At 38.5% G+C, this 25,144-nt stretch overlaps 1 protein-coding gene across 5 annotated transcripts in view; it reads right to left on the bottom strand.

Annotated features, from left to right (window-relative positions):
- The window catches only part of pcdh1b (protocadherin 1b), a 229,581-nt gene that overhangs the window by 197,562 nt on the left and 6,875 nt on the right, over positions 1 to 25,144 (bottom strand). For 4 of the 5 annotated variants that reach the window (XM_012862811.3, XM_036132437.1, XM_036132436.1 and 1 more), the window contains exons 2-3: positions 13,327 to 14,155; positions 6,192 to 8,372 (exon numbers count right to left, since the gene is read on the bottom strand). In XM_012862811.3, the coding sequence (XP_012718265.3) occupies positions 6,192 to 8,372; positions 13,327 to 14,151 (3,006 nt within the window). In that variant the 5' untranslated portion in view covers positions 14,152 to 14,155. Of the gene's footprint in view, positions 1 to 6,191; positions 8,373 to 13,326; positions 14,156 to 23,792; positions 23,895 to 25,144 lie in introns of those variants that run through there. The other variant, XM_036132434.1, reaches the window with a different exon arrangement.

Here is a 25,144-nt window from a genome sequence, read left to right on the forward strand (position 1 = left end):
TTATGGTCATATGGACATCATACATTTACAGGATCTACTGTAGAAAAAGTGCCTGGTCTGCAGTTTAGTTGCTGTGCAAGATAACCAATCAGATGTTAGAGATTTTCTTTACGGCGACATAAAACAGCTTAAATATTATTTCTACAGGGAGCAAAACACATAATAACATAATTAAATAAATACATGTTTATGTAGGATTTAACACATATTTGATTCCAATTTTAATTAGATTTGTTTTAATTATTTCACTGAGTAATTTACAATTTTATTGAAATCATTTAATATAACTACATATTTACTAACTTGTTGACTTTAGGGATTTATGTCACTATTAGGTCTGTATGACAATATTATTCAGAAACTGTTCTTAGGAGAAAACCTAAATAAATCCAAATGATGGAGCACATAGGAGGAGTGGGAGCAAGGGAGAATATGTAAGGAGTTAGAATGCAACATAAATCGTGCCTTAAGGTAGTAATTATTAGTTCATTTTGTAGTAGTTACAGAATGCGGTTTGTGGGGCTCTTCTCAAATTGTTAGCTGACATTCTTGCCTTGGCCCAGGCAAGTTTGTCAGCTGCCCAGAAGCTGGTTATACAACAAAAAAAAAAAAAAACAGATCCAGCTTTCAAACAGAACAAACCGGCACAGTTTTTTTATGCCCTGATGAAAGTGTTTACGACTTCTTATCAAATCTTTCACAATGTGTCAGAGCTTTAAACATTTGAGTTACCTTCAGCTCAGTCTGGAAACGAGGGGAATTCTGAACAGTAGTGCAGCAAATGTCTGCAATCACCTGCTAAGTAACAGAAGTTTAAATACTTAGGCATTTTACATTGAAATATGGCATGCTGCATTGTATGAAATGTGTCAGTATGTGGGAGAGCGGAACAGATGCTTAGCTGAGAGCTTATATAAACTGAATGACAGGCAACACACACTCTCACACACACGCTCGTCGTCTAAAGGGCAGAGCTTGCCAAAGAAGGAGGGATTGTGTTGGATTGGGTGGAAAAGCAGTAGATGAAGGGGAGTGAGGTCGGTCAGCGCACATACACAGGCCGCCGTGTTACCATAGAAACGGACAAATTGCAAAGTGTAAAAAAGCGAGAATGCGCCTTCGGACTGTTAATGTGGAGTCCAGACAGAGGGAGGGGCTGGGGAGCGTGTTATTAACCTTTGACCTCCTCAATCTTGGCTGCTAAATAGCTCTTCTTGAGTGATATTTGACCCCACTGACCCCCAAAAGCAGGTGCGGCACCTGCTTGAGGATGTTTTCATCTCAGGTCTGTTCAGAGCCAGGCAAGGTGCGCCTGTGTACAGCATGAAGAGAGAGCGTGCGCGCAGGCAACATGTCAGCATGTAGGCAGGTGCGGTTTTACAGTGACCGACACAAAGGTTCACAAGTGTGTTCATGGAGAGAAAACATACTTTGCTGGTTTTGGGTCATTTTTCAAAAGTTCAGCTGTTTGGTTTGTTTTTAACCTTTGTACAGAAACTGCAGCTTCTGTCCGTCTCTGGCCTCTTGTTTGCTTATCAATTTGACTTTGAACTGCTGCAATCTGAACAACAAATCCATGCCCCTCCCACAGTAAGGCTGCGTCTGCATTCATGGAGTCAGATAAATATGATGAGCGCCATGTAAACTCAGAAATTAGACAATCCACATTGTTGATAATTCTGAGAAAACACAAACGTAAGATCAGGAAATTTTCACAATTTGAATAATTATAACAATAATATTAAGATCAGGAATGGGTTCCAGAAATACTGAAGCTTTTGGGAGAACATAGGAATACTTCCAAAGTTTTGCAGTATATTTCTTCAGGTATCTAACAGTACTGCGGAAATGTTTGGGTTCATTTGACGCTTTTTAACAAATGACCAAATGTTGAGCAAAAACCCTGATGAATTGCTGCTGTTTATTGGAAACCTTAAAGCTTTAGTATCACATGCAATCATGAATAGTTGGGAAAAGAATGGGCTTTAATTTGATCAACTTCAAGATGTGAATCAGCTTGGAGGAGAAACTAAATAAAGCATAAGGATCAAGCGCAGTCAGTTATTCTCCTCCTTCTCACCCTATGCATCTTCTTCTGTCACAAGAACTCCCTGGACGTCCTTCTTCAGGACATCCATAAACCTTCTCTGTTGTTTTTCTCTTTTCGTAATCCCTGGTAGCTCCCTATTTATCATTCTTTGTTTAACACGTCCTCTTTGACTCCTCTGCTTGTCCGAATCAATATAAATCTCCTTTTGTATGTCTACTGTAAACTGCATTGCATGGCTGACTACAGGTTCTAAAACTCCTGCACTTCTTGCAGCTTAACTTTTCCACCTCTGCTTTAGTGTAACTATTTGACCATCAGTATTTTTGTTTCTCTATTCTTGACAGAGAATCCGGATAAAGGTAGACTCATTAAAATTAAAAAGGGCAGTTAGGCCGATTCGTCACAACTTCTCCACATTAATTCCAGGTTTGAAACTATACCTGGGAATGTTAAAAATAGGTTCTATAAAAGGTGGTTTAGTTGACACAGCCTTTTTAGGGTTAAACAGAACCAATATGACCAGTCTAGACATTTTGTCCAGATTGTTTTTTTTTTTTAACTTAAACCAGATACCAAGTAGACCCCTTTAGATTTTAAGATAATTTCAGCTGTTTGTTTATTCTTCAACTTAAAATCAAGCCAACATCTGGATGTAGTATTTTAAATGGAAAACAAGTAGTGTATAAGATATCTGAACACTGTGTTTCCTTTACTTTTGACTAAATTCAACTCAAGTGAGTTTGGTCATTGTTGGGCCCTGTGAATGGGCTAACGTCTATTAGAAACTTATCCATTAAATAAAATTTCAAGCAACTTTCTAGTCTATTTTTTGACTTGGAACTCAACCTTGTTCTTTTTGCAATCTGAAGTTGGAATTTCCAGGTCCGGGATGGACATGAAACAAGAGGACAGCTAGTGAAGCCAGTCTGGCTGCTTTGAACATAAAATATAGAAAAAAATAGGCGGTATAAACTATTTATAACTATTTCTGACGGTTTACATCTCATTGCACCACTGGCATCCATAGCACAGTACCAACTCAATTTTTGGACTCTTTCAGGTGGTTGAATGCATACAATGGAGATAAATAATTTTATATCTTGATATTGCTAATTGTAGTTCTCCCCATAGATTTTCCAATTTACAACTGCAACATGCTCAACTCTGGTTTTATTTTACTCCAAGGTTGAACCACTGACTTCTGAGACAGATTGAAAGCACCACAATTAAAAATAGAATGAATATAGACATAAGTTAAACAAAATGTTTCATAAAAATAGTGTATCGCTCTATTTCAATATTATATTAAATATGTAAAGTACTTTGTTTTTATAAAGTCATCTTGTCATCACCTGTTGATTCTTGTTCTTTTCCAAAAACTGTAAGGTGTAACATATAAAAAATAGAGGATGTAATATTGAATCCAACAGAAAATGAATGAATGGAAACATTATCACTATATATGCATCCAACTATATATTCCCTAACCTTCATGAGATTATTATTCAAAACAATTATATCAAGTTACACACTAGTTAGTTGAAAATGGCAGGGGTGGAGAATGGAGAAAAGGAATAAAATAAACAAATAAATAACATTTTGTCCAGTTTACCCCCCCCCCCCCCCCCAATTATATTTTTTCTGAATTGGAAAATTATAAAAGTTAATTCCACACAAAACATATTTCCACCAAAATATATTGTCTCTCCATGTGTGAAGTATGGAGGTGATGATGGAATACTTTACCTTTTCCAATAATTTGGTCCCTGATCCATCCAGCCCACCTTAACAACCCAGTGAATCCACAAAGAGCGCCACAGTAATGTTTTAGCAATACGTTTATTGAAATAAAATCTGCATTTAGCTGTAAAAAAAACATCAACAACACTGTACAAACGTGTAAAACTGCCAAGACTGACCAACCAGGAAGCAGATCCTTGGCTCCTTAAATGCTGTACTTGACTGTGAAATGGTGATGAAAATGAAGACGTGTGTGTGTGTGTGTACATGTGAGTCTTTGGTTTGGATCTTCACACGGTGAACAGAAGTCTTTAATAAGCAGGGACGAAAAAATGACATGCCTTGGTTAGGCTCACACACATCACACAGTAATGTTGCAACAAAAACAAAAAAAAAAAGAAAACAGCAGATGAAAGAACACAAACGAAAACCCAAAAAACATTTGACACATCTTTCACATGTATGTACAGTCTGAACATCACTAAGACAACTTAATGCGATTGTCTTCGAGGGTTTTAAACAGTGCATGTGAAAGCTTTAGTTTTCACAGCAGCTGGGTCCGCCTAACTGAAGCCACGTGACAGCAGTTTGTCACGAGTGCTCGTCAGTCACGCAATTAACGACCACCATCTTACCCCTCATTTTTATTTTTTTTTTTTTTTTTTTGCTTACATTAAATAGAAAAGAGCAAGGCACTCTGGGTAAAGAAAGGCGAAAAGCAAGCGCCTGGCAAATTACTTGTCATTAATCTGTGCAAACAATTGACTTTTTAGCACCGGTGATTGGGAACTCGGCAAAATTAAAAGTCGTATTTCAGCCAACTTGTCAGGAAGAGCGGAGGTTAAGAGATGGTTGCGTTTAGTCTTATTGTACCTTTCCTTCATATTGTAGTAGGCTTTTATAACCTCATTTCCCCATCCCCATCATTCTTGTTCCCCTTTCTTTTCTATGTTCACTGTCTGGGTCCCTGACTGAGCTGAAATGAACTTAATTTGGTCTAAACTGGATGAACACTCTAATGCTCCTCAGCCTGTACAGTTCCTGACTAAAGAAAGTCAAGAAACAATTAGAAAAGAAAAAAAAAACATCCTAGAACTCACAGTCACTCTTTGTCACACTTCAACAAGCTGATCTGGCCATAAAGAGCAGCTTTAAACTGAGAGAGTTTCAACTTAAAGAGTCACCCTCTCCAGAAATAAAAGAAAAAGAATGTATTCAGACTTAATTTTGCCAGCGTGAATAATGCTTACAACAGCCACCGGAAGAACTCCAGGTTCAAAATACAACAAAACAAGAAAACTGCCACCCTCCTTCATTTCACCCTGTGCAAAAACAAGAAGCTAAACCCAAACAAATAAAAAAAATAATAAATTAAAAACACAAAGAACCCCAGGAATGACCAGCATGGGATTTCCAATATGTGCTTTTGGATGAATACCTTTGATTTATTCTACGGTACTAAATTAAGATGTCAGGGCCCAGCTACACTAATCCAGATATTTTTCAAACCTTTTTTTAAATGTTCTGCAGGATTTGAGCCTAAATCGTGGTGATATCTATCATCTGCTACTAGGTGGTAATAATAGCAACATCAGCAACATTATCATTCAAAACAAGATCCTGTTGGCTAAAGCAGTATGCCACTAAAGATTCTCTCAAAAAATTGTTACCTCTGTTCATGTTTTCTGCTCAATTATTGATGTAATTAGCTTACTTTTTTGTTAAATAGAAACAAACTTAGCATATAGAGAAACATAAGAGGAAAAAACAAAAACATAACTTAATTGTTGTGGGCATGAGCAAAGGTGGCTTCTTTGTCAGTGTTTAAAAAGCTTCTGACATTCTTCAGTTTGCAGATTTACACCACAAATTGAGTTTTTAAAAGTTATCACTTTGGAAATCTCTGGCTACGTCACTAAAACTCTTAAATGTGTCGAGGCACAAATGGATGAGAAACATTTTTGATAAATATTTGGGTTAGTGTGGACAGGCCCTCAAATTAACAACTAACCACCGCAGATATTCAGCATTTAAACATGTGAAAAACAAAAAGGAAAAACAACTTAAAAATCCTTCTTTATGTTCATTCTAGGGAGGTTTTGTTGCCAGATTAGGATGCCCATATTTGGTCAATCCTTAATGTTATCCTTCATATTTTATACTGTCCACATTGAACTGAAAAGCAAAAGCCGAACAGAAGGGACATTCTGAACATAGCCAAACTCAACATAAAATCAATGATAGCCATTTCAAAGAGGGGTGCTGTGCAAGGGAATCTGTGTGGCTTTGGTGGAATAACATTGGCAGCAGTGCCATGTAAGTCCCAGTGTGTCTACCATACCCCGTTGGTCCAACGGATGTTCTCCCTGGGGTACATAGTCATGTTTGCGTAGTCTCCTACCTGTTTGCTGTTGTATTTGGGTGGGTTGGCCTTGTAGCTGTAATCCGAATATTGATCCGATCCCGTTGAGTTGTTATCGCCTGTTCCTACGAAGGTGTTGGTTGCAGGGAGGTCCTGAACGGCTTGGTGTTTCTTGGAGGCAGAGGGTGACTGTGGTTGTAGCTGGATAGATGGCAATGGAGAGTTGGACCTGTAGTGACGACCCAGGTCGGGACTTCCTGGTGGGTAATTAAGGGGCAGATGGATTCTGGGACTGTCATTGACATCATTAATGAGGTTGAACTTCAGACCTTTCTGTAGGCTCGCCTCCTCCTCCTCTTCCAGTGGTTTTGTGGGTTTTGGAGCTTTTGGCTTTTTGCTCTTTTTCCCCTTGCCATTTTTCGGGCCTTGCTTGGGAGCATAAAGATCTTTGCTCTCCTTTTTTCCAGCTTGGTAACCACTCTTAGTATCTTTCTTCAGATGGTTTCTGATGACCACCACAACTATAATGATCAGGATCACAACAACAATACCAGCAAAGATGGCATACATAATGTTGCTATGCTGACTGTAGTCGTAGTTGGGGTCCCCAGCTATGTCTCTGTCCAGAGGTGTGTAAAGACTGTGTCCCACCAGTGCCTCAATGAGAGACACATTGGATTTTGTTTCGTTTACAAACACATGCACTAAGGTGGTTGTGTGACGAGGAGGTTTGCCTCGATCACTGACCTTCACGACGAGCCGGTGAAGTCCGTTATGTTTGCCAGAGAATTCTTTTGCCAGCGTTATTTCCCCACTGGTGGATGAGATTTGGAAAAGGTTGTAAGGGTTTCCTCCTATGATTGAGTACTGCAGTTCTGCATTGGGTCCAGCATCAATGTCCTCCGCCTCAACCACTTCCACCCGTGTTTCTGGAGGAGTGGCAGGTGTCAGGTAGGTGTAGGAGGAGTTGGATGGTTTGGTGACATAGGGGGCATTGTCATTTTCGTCCAGAACATTGATGGTCACACCGACGTAGGAGGATCGCGGTGGTTCACCACCATCAACAGCCTTCAGGCGGAAGATGTAGGTGCTTTCCTTTTCACGGTCAAACGAAATGCTTGACAGGATAGTTCCTGTGCCATTCTGGATCATAAACTTCCCGTTATCTGGTTCTACATACAGTGTCACTCTAGAATTCTCCCCCTTATCAGCATCTGTGACAGTCACTACACCAACAGGATTTAGTGGAAGCATGTTCTCATTGACAGAAAAGCTGTAGCTATTCAGCATGAATTTTGGTTCATTGTCATTGCGATCTAAAACATTTACCACCACTGTTGATGTTCCAGTTTTACTTGGAAGGCCCTTGTCAGCTGCTGTGATGTGGAACTCGTAACGCTCAACATCCTCTCGATCCAGTGCGTTTTTCACACGAACCTCCCCAGAGTTGGCATCAACCTCAAAAAGCCTGCTAGCTGAGGTCTCAATTATGCTATAAATCATCTCTGCGTTGATGCCGCTGTCTGCATCTGTGGCCACAACATCTAGGATTCTGTCACCTGGCTGGTTACCCTCAGCAAAGTCCACTTCAAGCAATGCCGGAGAAAATGTTGGCGCGTTGTCATTAATGTCTGTAACCTGGACTTTGAGAGAATTGGTGCTTGATAGAGCTGGGTTGCCAGAATCCACAGCAACTATTTCAATTCTGTAATCCTTAATACGTTCATAATCCAGCAGTGTAGTTGTCTGCAGGAAGTATTTTCTCTTACGATCACCGACTGACTCACTAGCAGGTCGTAGTTGGAATGGGACGTCACCTGCAACCACACACGTTACCACAGCATTTTCCCCCTCATCACGGTCTGACACCTGCACTAGTGCTACCGGTGTGCCAATTGGCATGTCCTCAGAGATGTTGGCCACACTGTCCTGGTGGATGACCAACCCAATACCACGGATCTCTATCGCTGGTGCATTGTCATTTTGGTCCTTGACAATGATGGTCACTAGGACTTTGGAACTCTTGGAATTAGGAGCACGGTCTCTGGCGACTACAAAGAACTTGAGAAAGCTAGTTTCTTCTCTGTCAACCTGACCTTTGACGTAAATGATGCCAGTGGAACGGTCAATACGAAGAAGTCTTTGGACGGTCTCGGATGCTTGATGGAGGCTATAGTCTATCTCTCCATTTGTGCCAGTGTCAGCATCATTGGCTCGGACCTGAAAATGTAGAGAGAAAAGTTGTATTAAACACACATGGAAATCTTTAGGTAGTAAGGAAGTTGGATCAGAAAGAAAATCAGAATTATTATGAGAATACACTGTACAAATCTGAATTTCATTTAACTAATTTGGAGCCAATTTCAGTCAGATATCTCTATGAACCTGAACATCCCACATTCTTAATACAAGCTCAGTTACGTTTTAATGATCATTTGGCTTGTTTGACTTACAAAGAGTCACAACCATTAGCCATGCAACAGTACAAAGCCCTGTTTTTCTGAGGGGGCGGAAGTTTCTGCTGTGTGGAAACATAATAGACTATCAAAGCTGAGTGCACACACCCACACAACAACATCTAACGGCCATGCAGCAGGTCATTGGCATCTAATGGGCAGATGAGTGAATGTTAATGTTTCTCTCATTATGAGAAAAGCCCCGGCTCCTCTGGGCTCATTAGGAGAACAAGGAGGACAGATCAACATTAGCCACAATCCGGTTTCACATGTCCAAACCTAAACTAAATGGAGGTAATTAGTCAATTGGAGTGTAGGAGTAGTCAGCAAAACATCACTTTGGTTGAGCTTGTTAGGATGACTCTATGTCATCATATCTAATACTTTTTAACTGTACTTATTCAATGTCATGGCTGCCATTTAGCAATGTAGCTTGTCGTCAGATTAAAATACAACCAGAGAAGTTATATAAACATCTCGGGTAATGCAATCTCAGCAGTTCTACAGCCTTTACCTGGAACTTAAAGTAATGTAATTAAGTTTTTTTTTTTTTTATCTTAAGGCCAATTGTTCATTTAATGCATTAATGAATGTGAGCCAAGCTTGCACTCAGCAAAATAATCTTTTTAAACAGTCCTAAAGAAGAAGAAAAATATAAAGCTGCCAATGGAATAGGGTTATCTGAGCCCTGTAACACGGATAATAAAATTCGAGTTTAGGCCAAGGACACAAGAATCACTTTATATTTCCCTCAGCAAGAGGGATGTATTTATTGGCCTTTAAACAAAGTATAATATGCACCACTCCCTTATCTAATTACAATGTTAAGATTAGAAAGTTAACAAAGATGTGAATAGCTTTGGGCAAGATTAATGTAGAAATGTTGCTATTTTCTTGTCTTTTCAAGTAATACAAATATATGTAACATATGTGATAGATTAATTCTTGGGGTGGACAAATCTAAAGATTTTCAGGTTATATTTTTATTTACAAGATACAACCTTGTTTATTGTATTACATTTCTTTTTCTTGACACTGAATGAGCCTGGACACTAGGTCTTTGGCCAAGTTAGTCTATCTTGTAATAAGACAGTCAACATATATTTTTGAAGATTTCTTCAAGGATTAGACCAAGGCAGACTTTTTCAGCCTTGTGTTTTTGATAACCTAAGCCAATCTCTTCTTCAAAGAGTAATGATGATTAAATTATTGTTTTAATTCTACATGTGATATAAATAGGACTAGCTTATATTTATATTACACATAATTCCACTTGCTTTCCATCTTTAGCGTTTGTTTTGTTTGTATCGGATACACTAAATATTAATGATAAATTGATACAGAAATCAATCATAGTTTGTACAAAGGAAACATATTTTAATTTATAAGTTGTTTAAATGGCATTTACTTTTATCCTGTCACAGAGGCAAGCTATTATAGTATAGCATTCATCCCACACATGTTTATGACTTTCAAAGAGTTCAGTCTTGTAAACTTTACATGACATAGTTTTCTTCTTGACTAGATTAACATTAAACTATGTATTTTACACAATGAAATGTTTTAGTAAATAAAGTTATATAAAGTTATATATATAAAAAGTATATAAAGTTATATAACTTAAGTGAAGTTAAGTACAAATCACGGATTCACTGTGAAACAATTTTTAACTGAATGGCAAGAAATATCTGGTTTCCTATAAGTTCCACATCACCCTATCTGTTCAACAATGCTAGTGCTGACAGACCAGCACCAGTATTAGGATAAGGTTAAAGAAACCCAAAAAGTGAAATTATAATTTTGCCTGGTAGGTTTTCCCATCCAGTGTGCCCTTAAACAGCATATATCACCAAACAGCAGTGAATTATTGACAGCCTGTGAGAATTGTGTATTAAACAGAGGGGCTGCTGGGGCACAGGGTCACTCCGATGAGACCAGAGCCGCTTTGGCTGCTCTCCAAGGCCACTCTGTCCAAGCACACAGCAAGTATAAACACTCTTTATGTCTCGGTTAACAATTACCCAGCAAGGTTTACTCACGTCCTTAAATAAGCCCTTAAATAACCCAACCAGAAACTTTGCACGTTTTAAGTAATTAATAATTGACCAATGGTAAACTGTTTTTTAAATTAAACTATTTCAGACCAGTGTGCCTCGTACTGGAAACCAACTAAAGAGATAATCCATCACAGTTTACATTCTGTCTTGTTCATTGTTGAGTAAATAACACTATAATTACATGGAAAATCAATGTGGACTCTTTAAATTGTTCTGAATTGCATCTTTTACATTATTAATCAGTGCGTTCCTAAAGTAATATTGTTGTTTAATGGTCCTTCAAGGGAATTTAGCTGTTAAACATAAGAGATCTTTGTCAATATGCTTAGAAGGATTTGGTCTTTAATAAGATAAAGATTTGCACACATGATTCTGTGGAAGCAGCCCTTAAGCTAGTTAATACAACCGTTTCAATCTAATAAATCCATTTTGGTCATTTAAAATGGATCCTGTTAAATTTGTCTCCTTTATTACACTTTTCAAATCAGTTAGAAGTACGCGAGGCTAACTTCAAGGAACAATACCAAAGGTTTAAACATGTCAATCAAGTAAAAGGACAACTTTTGATTAAAAATTTCACTCTTGAGGAAATGTAATGACGGCAAAATTTACTGGATACGGCATTTTCGTTGATTGTTTTTAGCTTTGATAATACGCAATTATCAGAATGAATATTTTGATATGAGTGAAGGGCTTGAGAAATATGTTTCATTGAAATATAAAGACCCGGTGAATGCCCGGGCTAACAGAACTGCTGGCTTTTTTCTAGTTTCCCCTTAAAGAAAATAGGTTACAGTATGCATGACCAATCGCCACGCTCTTTTTAAAGTCTGAGTCACAGCTAGGGATATACATGTCTGCACAGCCACTGGACATTTTAAGCAGGTCAGGGTCGTCCATCATCGTTGTCCTCCTGCCTCTATACAGCATCACTTCTCAAATGCACGCTAAGTGAAATGAATTCTGGGGCTCTCTGAAATGCAATGAGCCACATCCAGAGCAATAATACCAATAAGCCCCGTGGATAATCTCATGACTGACTCAGATTAAGTCATGCACATCGAGCTGGAAGGCTGGCTGGTCGGCCTGTGCTGCAGTCACAAGGAAGCGGAGAGGCTGGGTAGAGCGCAGGACGACATGGTGAGCTGGGTTTGTTAGGTTGTTGTGGAGTTGCCCAACCGAACAGCGGCTTCCTGTTCCGCCAGCTGACGCCAACATCATGGACCGGCGCCGTGCCCAGGGCTCAAAGGTGAAGTTGAATCGGTGGTTAATATGTGACTATGCGCAGCGATCCCACGCCCTGCTTCACCTCCACTGCACCATCTGTCTGTACGGATAATTGAGCAGCATATTATGTGCAGTCAGTGTGCCGAGTTTTCCTGCAGCTTTCGGACTTTATCACCAACAAGGCCAAAGGTTTAAATGGAATGTTTGGTGACAGGGGGGGAACTCTGGATTGCTGAGCAACAGCAGCCATGCTTAAGCACAACTTCACTTAGTGTAAAAAAGTCTGGCTAAATATTAGTGATGGACTTTTTTATTGTATGAATATTTTATTCATGTTTTATCCACCAGAGCTATCTTCTTAATTACTCTGTCCCACAGTTTTGACACTGTACGTATGATGAACAGAAAACCTGTTCAATCTAATTATCTGAACCACTGATCTGGAGGAGAAATCCCAGCTGATCTGGAAGCTACAATATTTACACCAACGGACATCAGGGCCACGATTTATTATTAACAATATATAAAAAATATGACATATGGGGGAGGTGTTTGAGACAGTGTGGTGTCTTGAATATTTCACGGTTTCGACGGTAAGGGGATTCCAAGACAGTGTTATCCAAATATATTCATGTTTTTTTCTCCCCTAAATCCACAATGTGGACAACTATGGAAATAGTAAATCTTCTAAATCAAATATTTCTAGTTTACAGGTAAGTTTCAAGAAATCAAAATATCATCAAAAGACCATTTTAGTTCAGTAATTAAATTTTAAAAGTAAACTTGTGTTATAACTATACTTAAGAAACATAGTCGCATATTTCAAGAATTTATATCAGAGAATTTGGTAATTATAGCTAACGGCTAATGAAAACATAAAATATGTGCTGCTCTCAAGATCACAATATTACAAAATACTATCTTTTAATAACAAAATGTGATCTTATGGACTACACAGTTATGGAAAAGAATGTCTGGCTTGTCAATGCTAAAAAATGCTGACTGTTCAGAGTCCTGTATCCCAGTATATTAATGGAAAGTTGAGTGAAAGGAAAAAGTGTGGAGAATAAGTGTGGGCCAAAGCCCCTTCAAGAGTTTGGGGGAGATTCAGAAGGCCTCGACTACAACTGGATTCTGACCTTTCAGAGCCACACTGTACAGACCTATCCAGGACATAGCAAACAACTGTTTTCAAAACTGAATCAAAAAACAATTGGGCTCCTTATAATTCTTGAAGACTATTTCAAGAATCACAACGAATCTTGTTTCTTTCAATTCACATTTTTTGACTACTTTGATCAAAAGGTTAGAATTATTTTTAACACATCAGAAATCAGTAAACAGAGAATGCTGGAAGACATCATTAAAGAGCTTCCAGAGACATTCTAAATGTTAACATCAAAGAAACATTTCAATCACTGTTTATTCACTGACCTGCAACACAGAGTGTCCCAGTGGGCTGTTCTCTGGCAGTTCAGCCTCATAGTGATTTCTCTCAAACTTCGGAGAGTTGTCGTTCTGATCGGTCACAGTGACACGCAGCAGAGCACTGCTGGCCCTCGGTGGCTTCCCTCCATCCACAACCCGAATATTCAGATCGTAGGAGTCCTTCTTCTCACGGTCCAGGTTGCCCATGACCACCAGCTGTGGCAGTTTCTCATCTGTGTCCAAGGCGACCTGCAGGGTGAAAAGCTCATCGGCATCTGGTCCGGTGCTCAAAGAGTATTCGGCTACCCCATTGGAACCAGAATCCTTGTCGGTGGCCATCTGGATGGAGAAGAGAGCGCCGATGTTCGTGTTTTCTGGGATAGCCAGGGAGAGGATGGGTGAGGCGAACTGCGGCGTGTTGTCGTTGATATCCAGCACCTCGATGCGACCTTCGATCAGCCGCGGCCCCGAGCCGATCCCTTTCACCATGTCAGTGATCGACACCTCAAACTCCAAGAAGCATTTGTCACCAAACAGGTTTTGGCAGTCTCTCAGCGTCTCACGGTCGATGGGAATCTCGGTGGTGTAGATGTCGCCGGTTTTGCCATCAACCCTCAGGTACGGGGCACCCACCTCCAGCTTATACAGATGTCCGGTGTCGGGAAGGCCTTGATCTGCCGCTAGGCTGCCGATCAACGTGTTGGGCGGCTGCTCCTCGGGAACCCGATAAAGAATATCAGAATGCACAGCGTCACAGGGGACCACAAGGATGACGGCAAGGAGCAACGGAACTTCCCACCTCAGCACCGCCATTTTTCTGCCGGACAACATCACTCTGAAAGAGAAGGAGTCGGGAACAATGAGATCAGAATGACTGTCATCAAAAAACAGCCAAGAAAACTGCATGCAGCAAATGATGGTTTTGGGGCGGCCTTCTATACAGATTGGTGGAATAGGATGAATGAAAAATATTGTGACAAGTTCTTAGTCGTGGATGTAATTCTGTCTGCTCAGGGTACATTCTCAGCTACAACAAAGTGGATTTGATGAGATCAATAGTAAGTCAATAAAATAGTTTTTTAAAAGGTTTTTTCGGTAAAAGACACAATTGGATGGATGTTTCTATTTTTGCGTTTGAGATTGCTGAATATCGTGATGACAATATCAATGAACATCAATTTTCCTTACTCCTTTATTTCTTTTCCAGCATTACAATTTCCCCACCATTTCCTCTGACCTTTGACATCCAAGTAACTAGAAACATAGTAAAAGTGTGCATCAATGGAAGGCCTCCCACTGGCACAAAATATTATTGACATGCAGTGTGAATAAATTGTTCCTTGAAATTCATTATCCAACCAAAAACTACATCCAATCAGGCTTTTGAGATAATGCAAACATTGATATTACAAAGAAGGCCGTGATTCCACATTTTGCATTTCATCCTCTAAATTGACCGGAGTCCCCCGATGAAGGTTCCTATAGTATTGCCTGTCTAAATCTCCTCTAAAATTTGAACAATCTGAAGTCTTTTTAGGTGTTTTTTCAAACATATGTTGTGAATGTAGTAAAGTAGTGAATCATTTACATATTAAAATGAAGCAAAAAGATGGAGAAACATGTCCGAAGTTATAAAAAACAACCATTAAGAATTGCTTTGAGTTTTTTTTTTTTTTTTTTTTTGGGAAGTTTGCATCTATTGTGTTAAATGACTAACACACTGACATATGTGAGTTTTAGCGTCTTTTCATAATACAACCCATTGGCAGCTCTAAATTAGCCAATAAAGTCTGTTTTATGTGGTGTTACCAATAATAATAGCAAAGCACATTTAAAACTAACATTTAAACTGAAAATAAAACTTGTATTTATACCTAATTTTAGATTACATGCAGAATTGTTTTGATTATAAATTAGGGTTTTCTATACATTAAAACTAAAATGCCTCCTCTCCTGACCTCTTGCACTTCTTTCTGCCAAAAGATCCCAAGGGATGTTCTTAAAGTAGTTCCTGTACAAAAATCAACCAACCATTTTATTTTTTTTCAGTGCAGCTGGCCCAAGCTTTCTTACTTCTACATTTTAACTGGTATCAAGTGGAAAATTTAATTTCCAAGGAAATGAAAGGTGATGGGTTCCTTTGGTGAAAATAATCCTTTAGGGGATCCAGTTATTGTTCTTCTTTATTTTCTACTATTTGTCTACCACAATAACCTTGTAGGAACAAATCCATCTGCTGCAGAATAATCAGGTCTCTCCAAGCCAAATAAGACCATCATGTTTCATTATGACTGTATGTGATGAGCTCAGGCCTAGAAGTAATAAGGCTTTATTTACAGTAAATTCAGACTCTGTCTGGCCTCGAAGTCTCTCTGAAGGAAGCAGTGTGAGCCGTTAAATACAAATGTTTTTACTCTCGAGTTGACTTCCTCACCTTGTGTTCAGACTGCTACATCTAAGCCAGACTCTTCCTGATATGAGCTCTTTCTTCTTCTACATCATCCCCGCATCTGTTTTTTTTTTTTCTTGGCAGTAAAGCATCGCAGACGTGTGCGTTGTAGGAGTATCTTGGTCGCAGAGGTTAATCTTTTTCTTTTTTTTTTTTTACTTTTTAACCACCACGTCCTTAATATGAAAACAGATGCTCAAAGGTTAAGGAGAGAACAGGAAGTCTCATTTTTGCTTTGCCCACCGAACACTAATGCAAACAGGATGCGTCTATGTGGGAGCCAAGGCTTGTGTTTCCTCCGTGTGTTATGTCTCAGGTGACTGACATGGAGAAAAGATGTGGCATTCTGTGGCATCAAATAAATCAACTCAGCGTTTCAGCTAGTGCTTTTGCTTACAAAAGTAAACTGCAAAAGTAAATGTTTAAAGCATTTCTACCAAGAACAAGCAGTAAAAAAAAGACCAAAAATGATAACAAAAATGTGTTTCGTCTGCATAGAGATACTGTTGTTAAATATGTAAGAAACTGTACAGCTGATTATGATTATAAAGATGCAATACAGAAAAAAAGTGACCCTAAATGGCTACTGCAAAGAAAGTCAAGATCATTTAAAAAAGCAGAAACCGACATTTGACTGTAAAGCCTTTTAAATACTGACCAGCCTTTCCTGAAGGTAACACATTTGATTTCAATACACTGAATTCAAACAGATTTGGAGCTCTGTGGGTTCTCTTCTGTGGCAATTGCACAGATGGAAATTACACAAAATAAACCAAAGGCTGTGTAACTATTGCCCCACAGTGTTCACACAATGATGTAGACTCAGACCAGGATTAGGCAGATTTTGATAAAAATCAGACACTCCTAAATGAAGGATCACACAAATTACACGCACCGTGCAGTCAAAGGTTCAGTTTCTGGTTTTTATCAGCCTTTCTATTTTCATACAACTGACGCTGCTCTTTGTAATCACTTTATATTTTGAAAAAGAGCCCTGAATGTTAGTGGTTATGTCGTTAAATCTGAGGGAATCGTGTTTTTATCAGATGGGTCTGGCATGCATTAGACAGAAAATTAGATTAGTTATAAAATGTTGGGGGTGATTTGGTCATATGGCTATGGTCCTGATTTTTGCTTTTGGCTTTTTCAGTGAATGGGGCCGGTTACAGACAAGATGTGCACATCATCACATTTTAGGGTGTAATCTCAAATCTGCCCAAGGTTTGTTTTCCATCGGAGCGCCTGAGGACAGACGCCAACATTGACAATTTGTTTACACGTCAAACAGGGTGCTTACCCACTGAAAAGTATGACACAGACTGTTAGTAATATCTACAATGAGCTACAAGTGTGTTCAGTTAGAACCTTGTTTCAAGTCAATGCAAAGGTGAAATTTTAGAACACTGGAGGGGGGGGAGGGGTATATAAAAATCAGCTTTGGGCAAAAGGAGAGAAAGATCAGGTGGAGAAGGCTTTGTGCGTATAAACAGTCACAAAAGGTCATAAAACGTCAACTGTGAAGATGAAAGCAGCAAATGTCTGACGCCGTTGTAGCCGTGGGTCCAGCACACCGGATGCTTGGCTCACTGCTGTGACACACAGATGCCTAATTACCCCTGAAAGACTGTAAATGTGAGTGTGCGCCTGCTTTCTAGCGTGAAGTGTGTGTGTTTGCTTTCTCGCATTTTCCTCCTGAGCTGCAAAATACCAGAAACCACCGACCCCTTAACCTCTCACCCTGCGGCATTTTACGTTGCTGTGGAAACATTTGTGAGGATTTATCAATTAGAAAAAGGTCTTTATTCTTACAGCAAAATGTGCATCAAATTTCCTTGAAGTTTCTACATGAACGCACAACCTGCTGCCTATTCTTGGAGTCAGTTTATTTAACAGCGACCTCATGTTTTGCCAGCATGTAAATATAAACCAGGAACAGACGGGATGATGATGTCATGAAGGACAACAAAACATGAAATTTGCCTTTCAGCGTGAGTCAAAAAAACCCAACAATACTATTGTAAGTTAAGGTTAGCATTTTATGATTAAATTTTTTCGTTTAGTGTTGCACATCGTCTTTTTCTCCAGATTTGGCCTTCAATATTTAAGCACCTTTATTAGCAGCTTTTCATAAACCTGATCAAAAGCATTAGTTATCGCTGTCAAGATACTAAATAGCTGGTTTCTGTGATGCAACATGATAGCGTTGCGTCACATGTCTGTTAAACATCTTCTTTTAAAGAGATGCTAGAAAGGGGCAAAGCTTTCTCCAAACAAACAGACTCCAGAGTTGAGCTAATGTGGAAGAAAGCTGTTATTAAAATCATTTTATCACTTTATCATTTAAAGGGGCCATGACATCACTGCATAAAACATTTTATGTAGTTGATATTGCTGCATATGTAAATTCTCCAAATAATTTCATTAACGTCAACTTAATGACCCCACGTCTCCTCTGGGCTCAACACTCCGTCACAAATCCATCATTATGGTTTTATGGTTAGTGTAACTATTTTGCAGGATGTCATACAGGCGATGCCAAGACGGCCAAAGGCTTCAACCCGGCAGTGCAATTCATCATCCACACAGTGGGATTGAAGTCCATGGTCCACGCCTGCTTCAGATAGTGCTCATAATGTTTGTCAAACAAGACAGCATTTAGAAATTAGATAAACTTATGGGCAATGACTGTGTTTTAGTCACCACCTTCAGTTTTGGTACAGAAGTTTCTTTTTCTTCTCCAAAATCAGTTTTAAAACTTTCAGGAAACAGCTTCAGTAAAATGCTCTAAACATGTGAACATAACAGTGTCGTATTGGACCGCGGTGCAGGCTTCAACAGGAGCCATGACCCCCCTGAAGGTGCGGAGCGCGAATATCCAATATCCAACCTAAAACTAACTTCAACACCCCATAAATTAACTCCAGCTACTCTGATTCTCTCATCCTTCGGGAGTAAGTGGAAACTTCCATCCGTTTTTGCGCACCCTTGGTTATAGCAGTTTTCCTTTTGAGTAGCCATTCTCTTCTCGAGTGGAGAAGTCAGACATGCTAGCGTGATTCATGCCATTAAATGAGCCGGCTGGTATCAGCTGGGGGGAGGAGTGGAGGGGAAGGTGTAAGTTTGCTTGATAGTGTGTTCTAATTTGAGAAAATTAATTATGTAGAAAGCTAGAACGATAAACTATTCTCTGATCGGGCCATTTTTGAGCAAAGAAACAAAGCTGCCTGGTTCGGAGAAGGTCATTTGGTAACCGCTCTTGACATTCGCATGGCCTCATCAGTTTACAACATATCATATTATAACACCAACACCACAGAAACATGACATTTGTTGTCATGGCCCCTTTAAGTGATAAGCATTCCTGTTCTCTATAGCTATGCATTTGATAAAACCTGCTCTTTTATTCAATTCAATTTCATTTATATAGCGCCAATTCGAAACAAGTCATCTCAAGGCACTTTACAAAGTCATTCATTATGTTACTACAACTTTTTTCAAGAAAAACAAGTATTCTTAAATGTTTTATTTTTGATTCATTGTGAGAATTTATAATATTGTCACGCAATATCCATTTACTAATGTTAAAGCCTGCAAAGGTACCACTGTCCAGAATGGAAGGCTTGCCCACAGAAAGGGGATATGAATAAAAAAGTGCTAAAAATAATGATAGATTAGTTTACTACCAAAGAATTGTATACAGCAATTCATCTTTTTTGGCAGCACTGATTACAATAACGGTTTATGTTTTACATATGAAAAATTAAAACATCTTATACATTTTTTATGCTTTGTTTTAATAGGATAAAACCTTGCTATTTTTGTTCACACTTATCATACATTCGGTATCTTAACGCCAAGCAACGTCTACTAATAAAAGAAAACCTACAAATGAAAAAAAAAATGGCATAGATCCCAAATACTTGTTGATGGTGCTGTCTGGCTGATACTCTGCTCTCTTCACCAACAGCTGAACACACAAACACTAACAGCACTGGGCTGCTGCGGTTGTCCGTCACATTCAAAGAAACCTAAAAACAGCCAAACGAATTTCAACTGCATCGCAGTTCCAAATCAGGTATCTGCAATGTTTGAAATCTGACATATTTCCCTAAGTAAAAGCTTAGGAACGCGATGTGCAAAAGTAAATTAAAACAAAAGCACTAAAATTGCAACTTTAAATCTTGAAAGAATGGCAGGTGAACTGTTATATTGCACCATCTTTATAACCACCAGCTGTCTGAATCAGCGCTGACTTTTTAACCCTGAGATGTCTGTTCTCATATTCAGGCACTCTGCAAATTCAAGGCTGTAAATTATAAAGGAGACTCAATCTGCTGAATCTGAATGCATGTGTGCTGCTGTGAAGACTTAGAAAATATATTTAGGAATATTTTTTTGTAAACTTTTTTCAGATAAAAGCAGACTGTAGACACATTTTGACAGCATCTATAGTTGTTGTTGTTGTTTTTTCAGCTAATATCACGGACAAGACAAATATAATGCAGGGTCGTGAGAAAAAAATTTGGATGAAATGTCAAGAGAGCGTGAAGTGAGTTCCTGTTTGCCAGTGGAATTTCATGTTAACATGTTTGTTTAAATGTAGTATGTGCGGTTGTCTCCTCAGGGGACAGAACAGGGGTTAGTCAAAGATCGCCCAGCTCGTCTTTTTCCCACAGAAAAACTCACCAAACAGCGTGTGTGTTTTTGTATGAGTAGGAAACCCCCCCTCCCTGCCGTTTAGAGGCTGGGAGTAACATTTCCATGTGTGAGGATTGTTTGACTCTAGCAGCTGTTTTATCTGCTGCCGAACTGGTGGAGAGACAAAGACTAACAATAGAAGAGCCAGAGGGAGGGAGAGAGAGAGGGTGTGTCAGGACAGCAATCTTCTGTACATCACAAAGCAGCTAAATGGCCCTGATGCCCCCCAGCTGAGTGTGGATCTACAACTCCATGTCCCACCTGATGAGACTTTAACTGTAGAGCGTCACATTAAGCAAAGGTAAAGCTCCTAACATTGCCTGCAACTGAGTTTCAGTCCTGGAACACCTTAAAGGTATATAGCCACGTAAGATGCTTATAAAAAAGACCAAAAACCATTTGATCGTGATAAAATAAGGTTATACACACCAAGCCTCCATCTGGATAGTGTTTTGATAATCCTTTTTGAGCCGAAAGCTAATTTGCTCTCGGGGGCGATTAATCCTTTAAACGACGTGGCGACATCTAGCGACAGAATCACAGAACTATCATAATGCCAGTTTGCTTAATTAATAAATCAATTGTAAATAATGGCGTACCAAGCCTGACCCTCTGCAATGCCTCGCAATAAAGCGGCAGCTCAGTGTGATCAAACACCCACCGTTATTCATTAAATAAACCGATCTAACAGCAACTTTAGGAGCCTCATATCAGAAAGTTTACTCATGTCAATCAACTCTGCGGTCACATCGGAGCAAAACAAAGCATAAACACCTAAATAACAACTAAACACCTAAATAACAACTAATACTTCAGCAGGACGTGATCATCTTTGATAAAAACTTTGCATGCAACCAGATTGGGCTACTGACATATAGACATATATATATATATATATATATATATATATATATATATATATATATATATATATATATATATATATATATATATATATAAAGTCAAATAACGTGGCTATGCACCTTTAAACTGAGTGATATTTATCCTAAACAAATATGATCCAAGGTGTGTTCAACAAAACAAACAAAAGTTACCAGTTAACCCAAATGTCTCAAGCTAGCACAGCTAGGAGCTTTCAATTCATGTAGAACAATATAGTAATAATATAATATATAGTAATAATATAATAACTTGATTGATATAGTTTTAGCTCCACTAACTGAAGTTGTCTTTAATATTCATCAATATAGACCCGAAAGCGAAACTTTTGCATTCCTCCGATGGGTTCATTGACTGATTCCTTTGTAAATAATTCGAAAAAGTTATTCATTTACAAACATTTTGAATCAGGAGATTACAATAACATTCAAAGTTACAATTTACTCTTTAAAAATGTATAATTTATTGACCAATGCTGATAGTCTGGTGATATTTTTGTTGCAAAGCCAGTGGGTAAAAACTAAACTGTAAATATATAGAGAAACCACCATGAAAGATTATAAATATAAGTGAGATACATAATAAATGAAGCAGCAACTTTAGCACAAAACTATTGACTACATTTTAAATGTTAACACGCAATGCAGCACATCGCATAAATCCACTAAAATCTGGGAGGAGTGTGAAGCAGAAAGTACTTTGAAGGTGTCTATATATATAAGGGATTAAGCGGGTCAGAAAATGGATGGATGGATATATATATTTGTATATATAGATAGATAGATAGATAGATAGATAGAAAGATAGATATGAATGTTTTTATTTTGTTAATGTCGTCCAGGAGGCAAAATAAATCCAGGTGACATTCAAAAACAACTAATACCATTCTAACCACAGAGTAACATGTCACAATTTACTTCATAACGACACTGTGAAGAAATTAAATTATTGATGTCAACCAAGGTATTTTGATGAATGAGGCAACAACTTAAACCCAAAAACTGTTTTTACCCTCAAAACAGCAAGTTATGTCCTGAATCCATAAAAATCAGAGAAGGCTATGTAACAACCACTCTGGAAGACACCTGGTAATATTTAAATACTAAGGTCATCTCTCAAACATTCAGATATCATTTATTTTACCTTATAAATACCAGCTGACATATGCTATAAATGAAGTAAAAACTTAAACCCAAACTACGTTTCATTAACCTCAACACCGCGGTAAATCCTTTAAATCCAATCAAATCCCAGGGGACTGTGAGACAACCCCTTTTCAAACTAAATGGCCATATTTGAATGTCACAGGCAAATATTTAATTCAGGAAAAGCTAAAAAAAATATAGAAAACAAACAAAAAACAAAAAAAAAAAACTTTTAGGAAAGTGCTTTACTATATTAAACTGAAATCTCGAAATCTTTGGTTGATCTCAGCTTGGGCCAACCATCACAGACCATCTAACCGTATCTGCTGAATTCTTCAAAGGTTTTTTTAATAACGTAAAGCTAAGACATCATAGTTTGCTGGAAGACTGAAAAGTTCCAAATGCAACAAGAGCACACAGTCTAAAAGGAGTTACATCATGGAAAATATACGTTTTAGTCAAATACTGATCCCAGTCTCTGAGAACTTATGAAACTATTCTGAGAGAACCTTGAACTGTCTTCTAAATTATAAATATCAAGTTCGATATTTTATAAATAAAGCAACAACTTAAACCATTAACAACTGACTGGATTTTCATTTATAGAAATAATGCAGGATGACCTTTAACTCCAAGAATATTGTGAAACAAGTCAACCTTGGAAAGCATATAGTATTAAGCATAAATTACTTATTTTCTCAACAACAAGGGTATAGGAAATGTAAGATGTGGTCTGTAAATTAAGCCTGTAGAAAAATAGTCCCCATTCTTCTACTTGACTTTAATATACTTGACTCCGGTTAATCTCCAGCATTTTTTTAACAACCGAGGTGCCAAAAATTAATCTGTTTACCTTTTTAGTTGTCATTTATTGGTATAAAGTGCTTTTTATTTGAAAATCAAAACAAAAACAAAAGTGGGATATAACAATATAGCAGAAGAGTAATGAGATTCTAGAAACATTTAAAGAAAAAAAAAGCAGCAATGTGTTATAGAATCGGTAAAAGTACTGGGTTGTTACCACCATCTGCAGAGAACACAAATACTGCTGTAAATGTAGCCAAGAAATCTCTTCTACCGAGTATGTGGCTACCAAAATTTGGGAATCTTTGAAATTTAGATAATGCTCTAAGAATGTTGTAAAACTATCTTAGTACCTCAAGAAAAGCTGTTTTTCCCGCACTAAGCATATTGCAAACATGCAATAATTATCTAACTGACAAAACTCTACGGAAAAAAAAAAAGGCCCCAAAAAAAACTTCACAACAACTGATGCTCACTTTAGTGTGTCAGCCACCGTCCTCTCCGGTCGGATTTCAGTTCTGGATAGTTGTCAAAAATCTTCTCACACAAGCTGGTTATCTCCCCTGCAGCCAAAGCAGCATCTGCAGCAATCTGAGTGAGCAGAAACTCAAGAATCCAACCAGTAACTGTCCCGCCCTTTAGACCGTCCCATTAAGTCAAACCTCCCTCATCTACATAACAAGAAGCCCCCAACTGACTTTAAACATGCCCCACCGAGTGCAGAAGCTTTGACCAAGTTGTTCTCCAAAGGAGAGACAAAGATAAGGTTGCGGTGTTTAATCTGTTTTGGAGCAGATTAAATGTAAAAGGCTGTCCTTGAAAATAAAGGAACAATATCTCCATTTTGCACTGTGTTGACTAACTGACAAAGCTATAAATAAAGCCGGGCCTCCTCCATATAGGGTTATAAGTTAGTTTCTGTTTATTTCAGCTAATTAATGAAGCAGTTTTTCCCGCAGAAAATCACTTTAAAGTGAAGCTGCGTGAGCGTGACAGAAAGTCATCTGGGTTACACAAAAGCCTGAATAATCCCCGGTGTCGCTTTTAATTGCACTAATGTGCTCGGCAACGCTGTGAGACCAATTACACACCGTGAAAATGTGACAACTATTATGGAACACAATCTGGCACCTCGCAGCAGGTGGCCCACGGCCAAACTGGAAACCAGTTTGGAAAAAGTTTCTGTCTCGAAGGTGAGTGCTTTAAAACCACGTTGTGTGTGTGTGTCACATGCTCTTTGTTCTGCCAACGTGAATTAAAAATCGTTTGCGCACACACACACACACACACACACACTCATATACATGCAAATATTTAAAAGATGCTTTGATGTTTTTCAGATCTCAGATGGCCAGGATCTGCGCAGTTGATCCGAGATGAGTGGGTGGTCCTCTCGCTGTCCAACATAAAGGGTTTCACTCTAATGACTCCATTCAACACCATTGTTTGATCCAGATTAACAAACACGCTCAGGGACACCGCTGCTGGTGTCTTTCTGATCAAATTTAATTAATCAGGGGTGAAAATCTTTGGAAATGTCACGCTTTGATATATAAATAATTCCGGATCAAATGAAAAGGGGCAGAGGCATGAAGAAATTGTAGGTCGTGGTAACTCGCGTACTAAATAACAAAGTTTAATTTACTAGACACAGGTTTCTCTGGGGTGCTAAAATGTCAGAAAATGTTTTTAGGCATCGTAAAGTCTACATTTGCTTTTTTTTTTAACAAAAATGCCTAAATTTCTTGAAAAGAACCTCAAATCAAACAATGATCGCATTTATAATAAAACAATAAAGCTGGTCAGTAATACAAGTCTGGTAATAAAG

This window comes from Fundulus heteroclitus, unplaced genomic scaffold (assembly GCF_011125445.2).
Source record: "Fundulus heteroclitus isolate FHET01 unplaced genomic scaffold, MU-UCD_Fhet_4.1 scaffold_51, whole genome shotgun sequence".
Taxonomy (NCBI): domain Eukaryota; kingdom Metazoa; phylum Chordata; class Actinopteri; order Cyprinodontiformes; family Fundulidae; genus Fundulus; species Fundulus heteroclitus.